Raw genomic sequence first — 14,012 nt, forward strand, 5'->3', positions numbered from 1 at the left:
GTTCCTGGGGCCTGGAGTTCTGCAGAATGAGCTGTGTTTGATGTAATTTTTTTCCCTTTCCCCACTAAGTGCTCCTCTGAGTCAATCCATAGTGGTGAAATTGAGGATGCCTGTAATGATTGCTGTTATCTCACTGTGACTGATACCTCTGACCTCCTCCTGTGGTCCCTTCCTTTTCTGTCCATGTGCTGGGAGCTTGCAGACCAAATGGCCACATCTGGAAAAGGGGATGGATGTTCCAGGCTGAGGCATTGAAACCCACTGACAAACTCAGCCCTGCCAGGACAGAGAGGGAAGGGAGCTCATCTGGGTGTTGTGGAGGTGGGACCCTTCCCCAGATTCTGCCCCTCAGGTGTGAGCTGTTCATCTGTTACTCTGGGAAAAGCATGGAAGAGTTTACTGGGTGTAGGTTATTGCCATGGAAGAAGAGCATCCTGTGATTTTCAGAGCCAGCAGTGATAGTGATGTGTCACAGCTGACTGGCTGGAACACTTACTCAGACCTGGGAAAACTGGGATCTAAGGCTTTCTCAATCACAAAAGGGTTATTCCAGGAGATGAGAGCACTGTCATGTTTGCTCTAAAAATAGTTGCCCAAACCCCATTTCCTTTTGCAGTCAGAAGCCTGTGTGGCTATGCATGGTTTTGTTCTGCATGGGGATGTCCATCTGTCCTTTCCAGATGTCATTCTCCAGGGGTTTAAGCACAAGTTTGCACCAACCCCAAGTAACCTTAGATGGGAGGGATCTTTTAGGGTACTCAGCTGAGATATGGGAACTGTCTGGGAGCAAAAGTTTAGCTGCTTATCTTGTTGTGTACTGACAAAGGTAGATGGTAATGGATTATCGAGCATCTAAACAATTATAATGTACTTTTTTCCTTATTTGATGATTTCTATTACATTTTTTAAAGGTTCCTTTTCCATGCTCCAGCTTCTTTCAGACTCCTCTGCAGTTCTCAGTTTGAGGTGGACTTGTCTCAACTTTCCCTTTGATTTTATCTAGCTTAATTATTGTCGGTGCTGCACACTTTCCAAAGAAAATGTCATGTGATTGAACAGCCAGCTGTTCCTTTAAAAGCCATTTGGAGGAAAATTGCCCAGTGTGTTTGGACCACAATCCCCACTTCATTGATGGGAATACTCAAGGCTCAGAGATGTGAAAGGACTTGACTGGTGCTGGAATTACAGCCAGGTCCTGGGTACTCTGTGTCAAACAGTAGCTGGGGTTAACAGCAAGCCCAACTCCATCTAAAAATGGATAGATAAAAGTACCAATGAGCCTGAACTGGAGGAGGAGGAGGAAGAAACCACAGCTGTGATTTTGTGCTGTGCTGGGTTCAGTGAAGCTCTCCTGGGAGCTGTTTAGGGTTTCCCAAAGGGGGAGAAGCAAAAATGCAATAAAGCAGTGACTCAACAAGAGCCTGATTCATGTTATGAGTAGCGGAAACAAAACAAAACTTGTTACAATGGCAGGTTACATTTACTCATCTAATCCAGCCTCTTTAATAAGGCATCATAACCCCAAAATCCACAACAACTCTTAGAAGGAAATACCTTTGGAGAAAAGCTTTCTTTCCTTCTTGTGAATCTCCAACCCATCTAACCCATGGGCTTCCTATTCACTGGAATTTTGCTGCATGAGAAAACAGCCCCAGAGGCCAGCAGCAATCTTTGCATTTTGATTTTCTGGGTAGAACAATTTAATGGTTGCTGGTTGTTGGTGTTTTCTCATTCAAAGCAGAATGTTGAAGTAACCCTTGAGTGCTGCAGTATGCCATCTAACGCACACTTAATTTTCATAAGTATTTTTAGATTCAGTTTGTGGAGGCAGAGTGAGTGGTCAGTGGCTGAACTAATGTTCTTTAAAATTCCCAGTATGAGCTTAGAAATCAAATGCTTCAGCTACAAAAATATAGTTTGTCTTTTTTTTTTTTTTTTTTCTTGTTTGTTTCCAGAAATGTTAAAATTTGTTAGCCAGCATGTTAAGAATACTTTTTCCCTTTTTCATTCCATTGTTGACAAATGTACCTGTTTCTGGTAGAGCTGATACCTCTCAGGGAACCTTCCCTACTGCCAGCTAAACTCACAGTCTTCATTTTGAAGCCTAACTTTGGCATTTTCCAGGACTATTTGCATGGTCCCAAATGATGACCAATTCCCCCAAACCAGACAGATTTCCAGAGCTTGAAGTAGAAAGGAAAGATGTCTTTATATGCTTACAACCATTGTTTCTTTTTGTCAGGTGAATAGTATTTTTAAGGTGATAAGTGATCTAAATTCTTTTGAAATTAAAGATTTTGTTCACTTCACTGCCACTTCCAAATACTGCTGAGATCATCTATTAAAAAAAAAAAAAGCCTTTGAAGGTAAATAGTCCATTTTAACATGCTTACTTGGAGTTGTTTGTTCTTTGCCTACACACAATCCACACACATTTAACTGCAGTGCTGAAAAAACTACTACCTAAAAAGGTGGAATTGTGCTTATGCCAGCAAATCATGCTGATAAACAGGTGCCTTGTCCAGATAGTTTTGGGGTTTAGTTCTAATGACAGCATTTGGGCCTTTTTAGAGGTAATTGTATTTCTGCTGCCTTAACTAAGCCAAAACTTCAGAGATAGGCCACTCTAAAATCTCTTTCTGTGTTGTTTTCTAGTTTAAAGCTCAAGGTCAGGCTTAGCTTTTCCAGTGCACCTGTCCCGTGGTGAGGCAGATCTGCTTTCTGCCTTTGCTTTGGAAGAGGGAATATGTGTAGGGGAAAGAGCCCCATCCACCTTCTTTACATCCCATTATATCTGAGACTTTTCAGGGGTTTTTCAGATCCAAACAAGGGACAGGGTGGCCTCTTTCATGAATGGACCAAGATGGAATGTTTTCATTTCCAATGGGCTTTAAGCCAAGTAAATATTAGTCGATCCAAACTAGTTTTGAAATTAAATTATTCTTATTTGTTGGAGCATTCCAGAGAATGGCTTTGATCTGTCTGTACTTTCACCAAAGGGATATTGGCAGGCCAGCCTCCCATTTCTAGACATTTGGGATGAAAGAAGGGTTATAATAACCACCTTGTGTGGCAGTGATACTGAACAGATGACATTTTTTGGACAATATTAAATGAATAAAGGTAAACATACTTCAATTAAAATGTTTTTGGAGGCTGAATGCAATAGGGCTGTTGGAAAGTCTTCTATGTGGGTTGGAGGAATTTGGCTGCATTTGTAACTGATTTTCTTTAACTCCAAAAATCTTGGAAAGAGAGGGGTTTGTTCTGTGCATTATTTCCTTTCCAAATAAATACATTGTTTGAATAACTTAAAAATCAAATTAAAATTGGCAGTGAACAATGAAATAGTCAGTAACTGGGAGGTAGAGAGGTGTGTTGGAAAAGAAGGCTCTTCTGGGGTCAGCACAGTGACCTGTACCAGGCACAATGACTGAGTTAGCTCAGGTGACACCTGCAAGTAAACTGAAGCACACAGCAATTAAATGGCACATTATCAGTCTTACCAAAGATATTTGGAGACAACTTAAAAATTAAAGTAAAAAAAAAACCAAACCAATAAATAAGATGCTCAGTGTTCCACAATCTTTGCTGAAGGATCCTGCAGAAGAGGTGGGAGCAGGGTGGTGGAGACCCTCCCACCCTGAAGTGTTGCTGAGACACAGCTGAAGAACATTTTAAATTGATACCAGCTGATGATAATTTGTACTCTCCCAAGACTTAAACAATAGCTGAAATGAACTGAATTAAAATCTAAGGAGTGGAACAACTTGGTTAGAAATATCTGCTGGAGGTCACTGGTCTGACCACCTTCCACTTTCAAAATTAGGTCAGGTATCTATATAAGTTCAGCTTTATGTTTAAGTTCCAACTTAGATTTCAGGTGTTGAGGTTTCTTACATGTATTTCTAGGTTTTCTGTAAGTAACTAAATACACAAATAGTCATTTTGCAATATTGATGCAAATTAAATTGCTTTTCCTAGAAATAAGAGTAGTTTGCATGGATAGACAGGTGTCTTCTCACAAAAACTCTGTCAATTTGCTTTGATTTCACAAAATTAGAGTAGCTGTACTTGATTCCTGAGTTAAATAAAAGAAAAATCTCTTTTAACAAATACCATGTTTAACACTCAGTGCTGTTGCTGAGTGTTCTGAAGTGTCACCTGCATTTTAAATCTCTTTAAATACTTTCTATGCTCATGCCTTAAGGGAGAAACTGTTTGAACAAAGATACAAAAAACAAAGCACAAGGGGTTTATAGGTTAAAACTCAAGCTTTTGTTTTTTTGAACATCAGCTCAAATCTGGATCCATTTGCTTGAAACAGAATATTTAGTTTTCAACTCAGCATGTGAACTGGTCATGCTTGAATTTAAAGCTTGATTTATTTCTTTTTGCACCTGTTTTTATTTTAACACTGACTCTATACAAGATGGACTTCTGCTACATGGTTCCTTCCTCCCCAGCTGGAAGTCTGGTCTGATAGTATCGCGTGAGACCTCCCTAAAATTTACATTTGTAACTCTACAACCTCTGAAAATGCAAAATACACTCACTCTTCCATTAGGTGGTGGGTTTTTTTTGAATTTATGGTTTTCTTTCCTGTGCTACAGCATTGACCCACATAGCTGATTTTTAAGGGCTGGTCGTGTTTTTGCCCTCCAAAATCTTGTTTGTATAAAACAAGGTGCAGTCCTGCCCCTGGCAAGAGGTGCCAGATGGGCTGGATCAGGGGAGAACTGGACATAAACTTGGAGGAGGAAATGTAAAAGGAGCAGAGGGAGAGAGGAGGGAGACGTGAGGCAGAGCGTGGGAAGCGATGCTAACGGGAGGGCCTGGAGTCTGGGAATCTCTACAGCACTTGTGTGTCACAAAGAGAAGGGATGAACTCACTGATCTTAAGGGGGAGGCTTTTAAGGAAATGAACATGTGTATTCTCTTGAATATGCAAATCAGAATTACATAATCTGCAATAACAATAATAATAAAATCTTTTCCAGATTTGCAGCTGTAACCATATGCTCAGTGGGGTGGTGGCAGAGAGCTGGCAGCCACAGCTGCAGTGTAGAACTGGAGCATCCACCTGGTTCTGATCTCAGCAGAAAAGGGACAGAAGGTCACGTCACAGACTGTTGTTCTCAGTTTCTTGTAGTTTATATAATTTTTTTCTAATAAACAAAGTATGGGGAGTCCCCAGAGGCATTTAAAACTTGTGTAGATGTGGCACTTAAGGACATGGTTTAGTGATGGTTTGACAGTGCTGGCTTAACAGTTAGACCTGATGGTCTTGGAAGTCTTCTCCAACCTAAATGAGTCCATGATTTTTTTCATCAAATTAAAATACTTCACTTACTTCTGCAGTGACTGTAAGCATCCTCTTACCCTGTTTTGCCCTTCCCCATGGAATACTGAAATTGGTTCATTTTGCCCCTGTTCTTTTCCGTTCAGATGTAGCAATTTCAGGTGTTTATACTGCACCCTTTGCTGGGTTAACTGTGATAACCATCTGTGCCTTTTATAAATATATTTTTCCCTGAGAACAGAGATGAGCTAAATGATAAAATATGCTGAGGGACTGAAGTAAACCCTCCATAATACTAAGCAGTAGAGTTTCACCAACAGATCATGAGAGATTTTTTTTCTCAAGGCTTGAAGAGCTGCTATTTTTGCTGGCACACAGAGCTTTTCACCAAGGCATGAGCTCTGGATGAGTGAGAAGAGCTACCACTCTCTGTACCACCACAGTCTTTGTAAGGAAGGTGGAAAAAAAAAATCTCAGTGGATATAAAATACTGGTATCTTTGTGTATTTTTGGATTGTGGATGAGAGATGTGTTCAGTGATCAAGTTGGATCTATGGTTGCAGTGCTAGTTTGGGCAGGGGAAATATGAGCACTCAAGCAAGATTTAGGACATTTTTTCAGATTTCTGAGGGTAGAGGCAGTTTTCACCACTATCTAATTTCTTTTATGTCTATCTATATTCTGAGATGTATATTCTGATACGTATGTCTCTATATATGTGTGTGTGTACACAAAACACCCTGTGTGGGGTGTGTGTGTGTACACAAAACACCCTGTGTGGGGTGTGCACATCTTTGTCAGACTTGGTGCAATTTCACCATATTATTGTTTTGAAAATACCCTGGAGATTTCCACATGTCTCTTCCTAGAGCTGCATTCAGCATGTTTCCTAGATGTTGGCTGGCTTTGATACTGAGGTTGACTTGCATGTCTGAAAGTCAGGATGGGCACTGAATCCTGTGAAAGGAGTGTATGAATGGAGAGTGTGAACCTTGTAGGGAGAGTAATTTTATTTTAGATGATGCAGTTCTTGGTCATGTAAACCTAACCTCGTTTCTTGTCCTTTTTCCTAGGGTGACTCTGTTATTACAGTGCAGCTGACTGAGGAAGATAAAGTTGAAGATGATGTAGTTTTTTATTTGGTCTTCACTGGATCAACTGTCCAACACTGCACAAGCACGAGAAAGATTAATCCTGGGAGTCTGGAGACAATTTCTCCTGGTAAAATTTCCTTTCTTTGCATATCAGTGTGTCAGTCTGTGAAATTTGGTTGCTACAAATGGACTGGAATGTAATTCTGTTTGCTTGCTTGTCTTTTTCCTCATTTACACATTCACAAGGAATAGAGCACGTGGTTTGGAAGGCTGCTTTTGCCTTTTGAAATCTCTTTCTTGATTTCACTAGAATTATATGACTTTGAGATTGCAGTTATTTAATATGTAAATATGAGATACTACTGTAGAAAACTCCGAGTTTTCTAGATACACATAGTAAAATGCTTTTAAATGCAGGAAGGATGGTGGAGGATACATTTGTGAGGTTGCCCAAATGGGTGACAGCTCAATAAGTTTTATCTACATTCATCATCTTCTTGACCTGATGAGGTTCATTGCTGTCTTCCTGGTGAAATGCAGCCCTTTCCCCTAAATCCTGTTCAGCTCAGGGCTCACACAGCATTTCTGGAGCTCTTGCAGTACAGGTGATGTGCTGCTCAGTGCCATCTCACCATGGCTGGTTCAAATGAGGTGAGTTTCCTCATTGGAGCCCACCACTGTTTTTATCCTTTATTCAACAAAACAAAACAAGTTGGCATTTCCCTTTGGTGACTTCAGGACCGTGGGAATGAGCATGTTCCAGGCTGCAGTCCTCACCATTAACCTTTCATTCTGACTTGTTGCTATGCAGCTCATTGCTACCAGTGTGAGAAAAACGCCTGACATTTTCCCTACACACAGTGTAACTCAGGCCATTAAGTGTTTTCTCTTGGGTTTGTCTTTTCATCTACCTCCTAAGTATTGTTTTGTGAGAGATGCACACAGAGTAAAATTTGGAGGTTTTTTTTCTACTAGGAATGAGTGGCTAAAAGTTGGCCATTCCGGGGTTTTTTATTTCCTCCTCTTTTTGCGTTGTTCATGTTGTTCGGTTGGCTTGGGAAGAGAAGTCTTTTTATGGCTGCTGATGACTGGAGCCCCGTGCAATCAATTAGATTAGTGCTTATTTTCTCCCAGAAGAGCAGGAGGGGGTGACTCTTTCTCTGCTTTTGTGTGGTGGGCGTGGGGCTCTGCCAGCCCTGCAATGACTTCACCTCTCCCTCGGGGCCTGGCTGCTGTGCCAAGAAAGGAGCTGAAAAGCTGCAGTGTTCCCTTCAGCCCATGGGAGCCAGCTGGATGGGGTGTCCGGGCAGGAACGGTGCTTTCCCACCGCTGCTGTGCTTGCAGCACTGCTGGATGTGGCCAGGTGGTACCAGAGTGATGCTCTGGGCACTGCCTGTCCTGCCAGCCCCAGATACAGCTGAGTCCCTGGGGAGGGCTCCCTGCAGCTCCTGCTGGTGCTGTTAGTGGGAAAGGACAAGAGGGGATTTCTCTCAATTGTTCCTTTAGCAATAATGGATTGTTTTGTTGTTTTTTTGTTGTTTTTTTTTTAACCCATTATAGTCATGGTGTTGTGGTGTGTGAAGCTAGACCGGGATGGGTGCTGTCCCAAAATACAGTTTATTTCAGACAGACTTTTCAGGGACCTTTCAGAAAGGCAGTTCTATTCCTGCACTGCCCAGGGCTGTGGTGCAAGGAAGAGGTGACATCTCAGGTGTATCCATGTGGATAACACCCTCATCTGTGCTCATACCTCATTTTGGTGAGACTACCTAAAAAAAAAACTTCAGTAGTGAAAAGGTTATTAAAGAAAGGCAAAGCAAGAAATGGGAAAAGCCTAATTTTTTCATACCCTCTGCTGACACCTGTGCATTTGTAGTGTTGCTTCAGCACTGACTACAGTGATTTCAGTGGATGTATGACTTATTTCAGTGCAGCTCTTCCTCCTCCTCCTTCCTGGACGCACAGTGAATCTGTAATCATGTGTTTACTCTGTATATTCCACAGTTGCCTTGGCGATGGCTGTGGTGACTCAGAGTGTTATTTGACCCCGCAGGGATTAGCCATGAACAGCACACAGTGTGTGTGAGACCAGCCCTTGTTCAAACACCCAGCCCTGGGCACTTTGCAAATGCTCTGCAAGGAAACTCCTGCCAGCAGCTTTTAGCCAAAATCTCATCCTTTACTTGCAGCTCCTGCATCCTTCATTTGTTCCTGTGGTGCAGGGAGTGTTGCACATCCCTGTGAGCGCAGCAGCTCCTTGGGGATAGCTCAGTGCATGAAGGAAGGGCTGATTCTCTCAGCAGCCTCTCTGCCTTCCTTGAACCTCCTCTCCATCCCTTCTGGACTCAAAGGCTCTTCCATCATTCTTGCCCCAAGTCCTCAGAATTTCATCTGGTCCCCAGGAGACTTCAGATGAAGTCCATCAGCAGCTGGGGTGAAAAGAGCGACTGTAATTCTGTTAAGGCTGAAGTAAAAACAAGCTCAGATTTGTCATTTTCGTTTCTTGACTTTTTCAGTGGGCTTTTTTGATGTATAGAGGTGTAAAAGAGAGACAAATGATTTCATTACATTTGCTGCCAAAATTAATCAGAACGTTTTCGCAAAGCTTTCAAGGAAAATCACAATTGCAAAGAAATCTTAACAACGTAAAGTTGTTTTAGGTGAAGAATTAGAGAAAATGGAATGGAAATAGAAGCTGTCAAAAAAAAAAAAAAAATCGTGAATTCTCATTGTGTGTGAAAATTCTCTATATTCTGAAAGCCTTTACCTAAATAAAAGCTTATTACTGCAGAATTAAATGATGGCTGCATCTTATATAACTGCTAGAGCAATCTGCCTCTTTCTTATGCTTATTTTATCATCAGCTTTAAACACTGAATATATATAGTCCATACTACTGTTCATATGTGAGCTTTTATTTCTGTATGTAATAAAAAAGTTGTAAATTTATGGGGGCAGCTTTATCTTACCTGAAGATGTGGGTAAATACAGATTCATCACTTTTTCAAATTGTAGAATACGTACCTGTATTTATGCACTTGCTCTGAAGGATGGGATAGATTATTTATCCTGCCCTGCCCTGCTGTTGGCTCTGTTAATTTAAGGAAAGTAATTTCCCCTTGTAAGAAGCAGATTCTCATCTGAGATGATCAGTCATAACTCAAAGTGTGAAAATTAGCTACTGAGATTCAAGAATTAGCCAGGAGATGTTTTGTGTGCTTTCAGTAGCTCTTTTGCCAGCCTAAGGACACGCCAGGTTACATCATCCAACAGAGCTTTTGTTTATCTCTATGAAAAGCTATCAAAACCTTATTTAACTGTTGGCTTTGCTGTCACTGTTGCAGTTCTATTTGTAATTAATCTGGTCGAGACTCTCCCTAATGGAAGCAGTTTTCCTCAGTACCAGAGGCACTGTGTGGTTCTCAGCACAATTTCAAGTATTGTTTTATCAGACTCAGCATTAAGGTGGCAGGTGGAGGTGTAAAGGCACTGGCACTGCTGCAGTAGGGATCTCAGTGCAAAAGCTTGGTCACTGGAGTTTGGGTGTTAAGAAAGCATCAAAAGTCTGAGCAGGGAAGGAAGTAGAGAAATGCTACCATCTCTGCTGCTGTGGTTAAACTGCTGCTGAATTTTTTGGGGATGGATCTGTCCTTGTAGGTCACAGATGCTCGTCTTACTGTTGTAGGTCATTAACTGGGCTTTTCAGCAAGTCCTTATTCCTACAGCAGCTGAGACTGCCCGAATCTTAATGCATTTTTTTTTCTTCCCACCATCTCTGCAGGATAGGCAGGGGAACTGAGGCCAAGCAGATTGCATGTGGTAGTGAAGGAAATCAGTGCAAAGCAGGGAAGTGAAACCTTCATTGCAAGACAGCAGCCTCATCTCTTGCCTCTCTGCTAGAGCAGCTTTTTTTTTTTTGCCTATTGGGAAAAAACCCAACCCAGTAATAAAATCCTCAAATCATGATGTCGCAAACAAACCAGCAGAAGAAGGAATGACCTCATCATTGTCCACACAAGTTAAAAGTCCCAACCACAGCTTGCCATGGCCAGTGAAGGCCTCTGAGCATTGGGAAGCTCTTGGGGAGATTTGGGGGAATTTTCTTGCAGAAGCTGATGTGGTGGGAGCTCCAGTGTTTGTGTGGTGCATTTATTGCAAAAGTTTTCATGCCATCACCATAGCAGCTTTATGATTGAACAGATATTTTGCTTTGCATTTAATGACTGGTGGTCTGGAAAGTGTGGGAGACAAGGGTGAAATTTGAAATGAAATTTCAAATAGGAAGAGACAGTTCAGAAATCCAGAGCTGCAGCAGCTCCTGATCAAATAAGTGAAGGGTAAGAAACACCCTGTCTGACAGCCAGGTCACCTAAACATGAAGTGTATTTTGTGAGCTGTAATTGCCTTTGTGAGTGCTATTGCAATGTGTTGTATCACTCCAAGCCCTGTAATACCAAAATTGTTTTCTCATATTCATTGAACTCAAAAGGTGCAGGATTCTTGTATGGGTTTCAAAGGGGAGAGAAGCAAACCTGGAAGTATAAAAAGGGTCTGAGAGACTGTCTGTCTGCTAGTAGCTGCCTGCCAGCAGTTTCCACAGGGCTGACACATTCCTGTTGACTCAATCTGAACTTTTTCTCCATCCTTAAGCTAAGGCAAAGAATCAGCTTCAGTCTTTAACTTGTTAATTCCATCTCTCTCAGAGTTGTTTTTTGGTTTTTTTTCTCCTTGCTTTCTTTCTGCTAGTTAAAAGGATAGACAGAAATTAATTTCAGTTAGCTTGGAAATATCTTCATTTCAGACTTTTCTTTTACTGTGAAATCCTTTACATATGGTCATGCTTTATTCACTTCTACCACAGACTGTGTTTTCCCCTAAGAAACAACTCTTCATAGAGAAAGCTGTATGTCATGAATTACAATCTTTGTACTGGTAGACCAGAAGGGTAAACAAGTTGCATAACAAATGGCCACTTGGCAATACCAGTTTTGGATTTGAAAATACTCCTAATTATGAAACAAAAAAACCCTTAAAATAGACTAAAACAGCATAGCCAAGAAGACTTTTTGCAGTTCATCCTCTTCGGTGTGTTTAATTGCTTGAGGCAGTGTAATTAAAAGGAAGTGATGCCAGTACTAGATGACATCAGTCACAGGAAAAAATGATTAATCTGTGTTGAAATTATTTAAGATGTAATGTGTGGGGTCCTACACTTTTCTGGGTTTTTAGGCCATCTGCAGTGTGTAAAGGCCTTTAAAAAAATCTTCACTCGCTCTTCAATCTCTCTTTCACCTTTCCAGTGGAAGGTTTGAAAGGAAAAGCAGAGGCTCCTGTCCACTGCTGGTGCTGTGCCTGTGTATTTCTTAAGGCTTCCTGTGTTGCAAGAGTGAGTACAGTAACTGTGTATTTCACAAATGCACTTCAAAGCCAAGCTCTGATTTTCAGAACCAAAACTCAGGATTTCTGAAGCAGGAAAGAAGCACTTTTTGGATGGTCACAGGAGATCTCTGGTCTTCCTTTTCCAAAAGCCACCAGATGCAACATCTCTGGGATGCATCTTGGATGCAAATCTGAGATTTTTCATTAGGTTCACAACACTTGTTTTCTGGTTTTCCTGTCTTTAAATCTCTCTGTAAGACCTCTTTCAACCCAGCTCCACCATGGTGACTTGGAGGATGCAATTAGTCTTTAGTCACCTACCAAGCAAACCCAAACATGTGCTTCCAGCAGGGCTGGAAATAGCTGTCCAGGCTGGGGGCCCATTGTTTGATAGCTCCAGTGTGAATTCTGAAAATAGGAGGTTTGGACAGGATTTCCACTTTTGGAGGAGTAGGAAATGAAATCATCTTTTAATAAAGCTCTGTTTAGGGGTGTTTTGTCTCCATGTAGGCCTTGTTAAACAAGAAAAAGTCTGAAGAGTTCAGCTGCAGCCCATGTAACTGCACCCCAGATGACAGGCACAGGTAGCAATTAGATGGACAGGTCTGAGGTGTGCATTAACTTACCTGCCAATGCCTTGCAGCTGAGAAATCCCCCCTGTTCTGGTACTCACTGATCTGCACTGGTGCCATGTAAAGGCAGCAGTGCTATGTGCTGATGCATCTCATCTCTCCAGGGATAAGAACAGACACACCAGAGCACCATGCCTTCATTTTTCATTCTCCTGTTGTCCCCAGAGCAAGCTTCATGAACTGTCCCCATTCATTTCCAGTAAGGAAGTCTTCAGTTCAAGAGCTGTTGTCTCATTTAAAATATTTTTTAAAGCATGCTTTGATGTGTAGATGAGGAATTCACTATATAGCAGCAGAATTAGTCACTGTACCCATCCCTGCATAGACTGAAATAGGTTTTTAATTTCTGTGTTTTTCCTGCAGTATGTTGGTATTTCTCAAAACAGCTCCAAGTCAAGAACTGTTTCCAAGCTAGATTTAAAGTAAGTAGGAGCAAAAGGAGAAATGGGATAAAATGTAGTGTTGCTGGAATTAAGGGATGGATTATTTGACTTTTATCACAGTCAAGACAGCATACAAATGACCACATTTGATACTGTGGCCAAAAAAATGGATGAAGAAGGGAAGTGTAGCCATGTAGACTGAGCTAGTGAGGAACACTGTTATGTTTGTGAGGAGAGTTACAACTTGAACAGGGATACTGCTGGATGGCACAAGCACGATGGTATTGAGTGTTCCATCATTTCTGTTGCTATTCTGGTTAAAGGGCCTGATTTCTGGAGAGGAATGACAGCAGTCAGAAAGGGTGTGGGCAGTACTGGGGACCTGATGGCATTGTAAAGCATGAAGATTTCTCATCCCTTCTCTGAGGTGCTCTCATCTGTGTGATTTTTTCAGTTACACGTGTTTTCAGTCTGTGGAAATGCAAACCTTTGTAAATAGGCTCATTGCTGTTGGCTGCCTTGGTTTAACCCCAGCCAGCAACTAAACCCCACACAGCTGCCTCTTGTGCCATGGGGAAGAGAATTGGAGGAGCAAAAGTGAGAAAAATTGAGAGTTGAGATAAAGCCAGGTTAATAGATAAAAGCAACATGCAAACAAAGCAAAACAAGGGATTAGCTCACTACTTTCCATGGGCATGCAGGTGATCAGCCATCCTCAGGGCACCAGATGTGTTGGAGATTTCCTCCTTCTTTCCCTGCTCTATACACTGACCATGACTCCATGTGGCCTGGGATATTCCTTGGGTCACTTGGGGTCAGCTGTCCTGGTCATGTCCTAACTCCTTGTGCCCCAGTCCTGCTCACTGGTGGGGTGGGTGAGAAGAAGAGGAGGCCTTGGGTCTGTGTAAGCAATGCTCAGCAAGAAGGACCATATACCTGAATTATCAAAACTGTTTCCAGCACAAATCCAAAGTAGCCCCACACTAACTACTGCAGAGAAACTTAGCTCTATTCCACCAAAACCAGCCCACTGACACACCCAGAGTTTTTTCTTTTTCCCTTTTCAATGTCAGACATTTTTCTGTTTCATATCTAGACAGGTGTATGAGGGGGTTGCAGCAGTCCATAGTGGATGGACATAGATGATGGAACCTGATGGGTGATATGTGCATAACTTGGTGCTTAACCCCTGTTAGAAGAGAGCCCTGCTGTCTGTCAGAGG

At 41.8% G+C, this 14,012-nt stretch overlaps 1 protein-coding gene across 3 annotated transcripts in view; it reads left to right on the forward strand.

The window, feature by feature from the left end:
* The window catches only part of AKAP13 (A-kinase anchoring protein 13), a 207,430-nt gene that overhangs the window by 68,163 nt on the left and 125,255 nt on the right, over window positions 1-14,012 (forward strand). For all 3 annotated transcript variants that reach the window (XM_079318214.1, XM_079318215.1, XM_079318216.1), the window contains one exon: window positions 6,376-6,523. In XM_079318214.1, coding sequence (XP_079174340.1) covers window positions 6,376-6,523 — 148 coding nt within the window. The remainder of the gene's footprint in view (window positions 1-6,375; window positions 6,524-14,012) is intronic.

Source organism: Erithacus rubecula (assembly GCF_903797595.1).
Source record: "Erithacus rubecula genome assembly, chromosome: 14".
In the NCBI taxonomy this organism is placed as follows: domain Eukaryota; kingdom Metazoa; phylum Chordata; class Aves; order Passeriformes; family Muscicapidae; genus Erithacus; species Erithacus rubecula.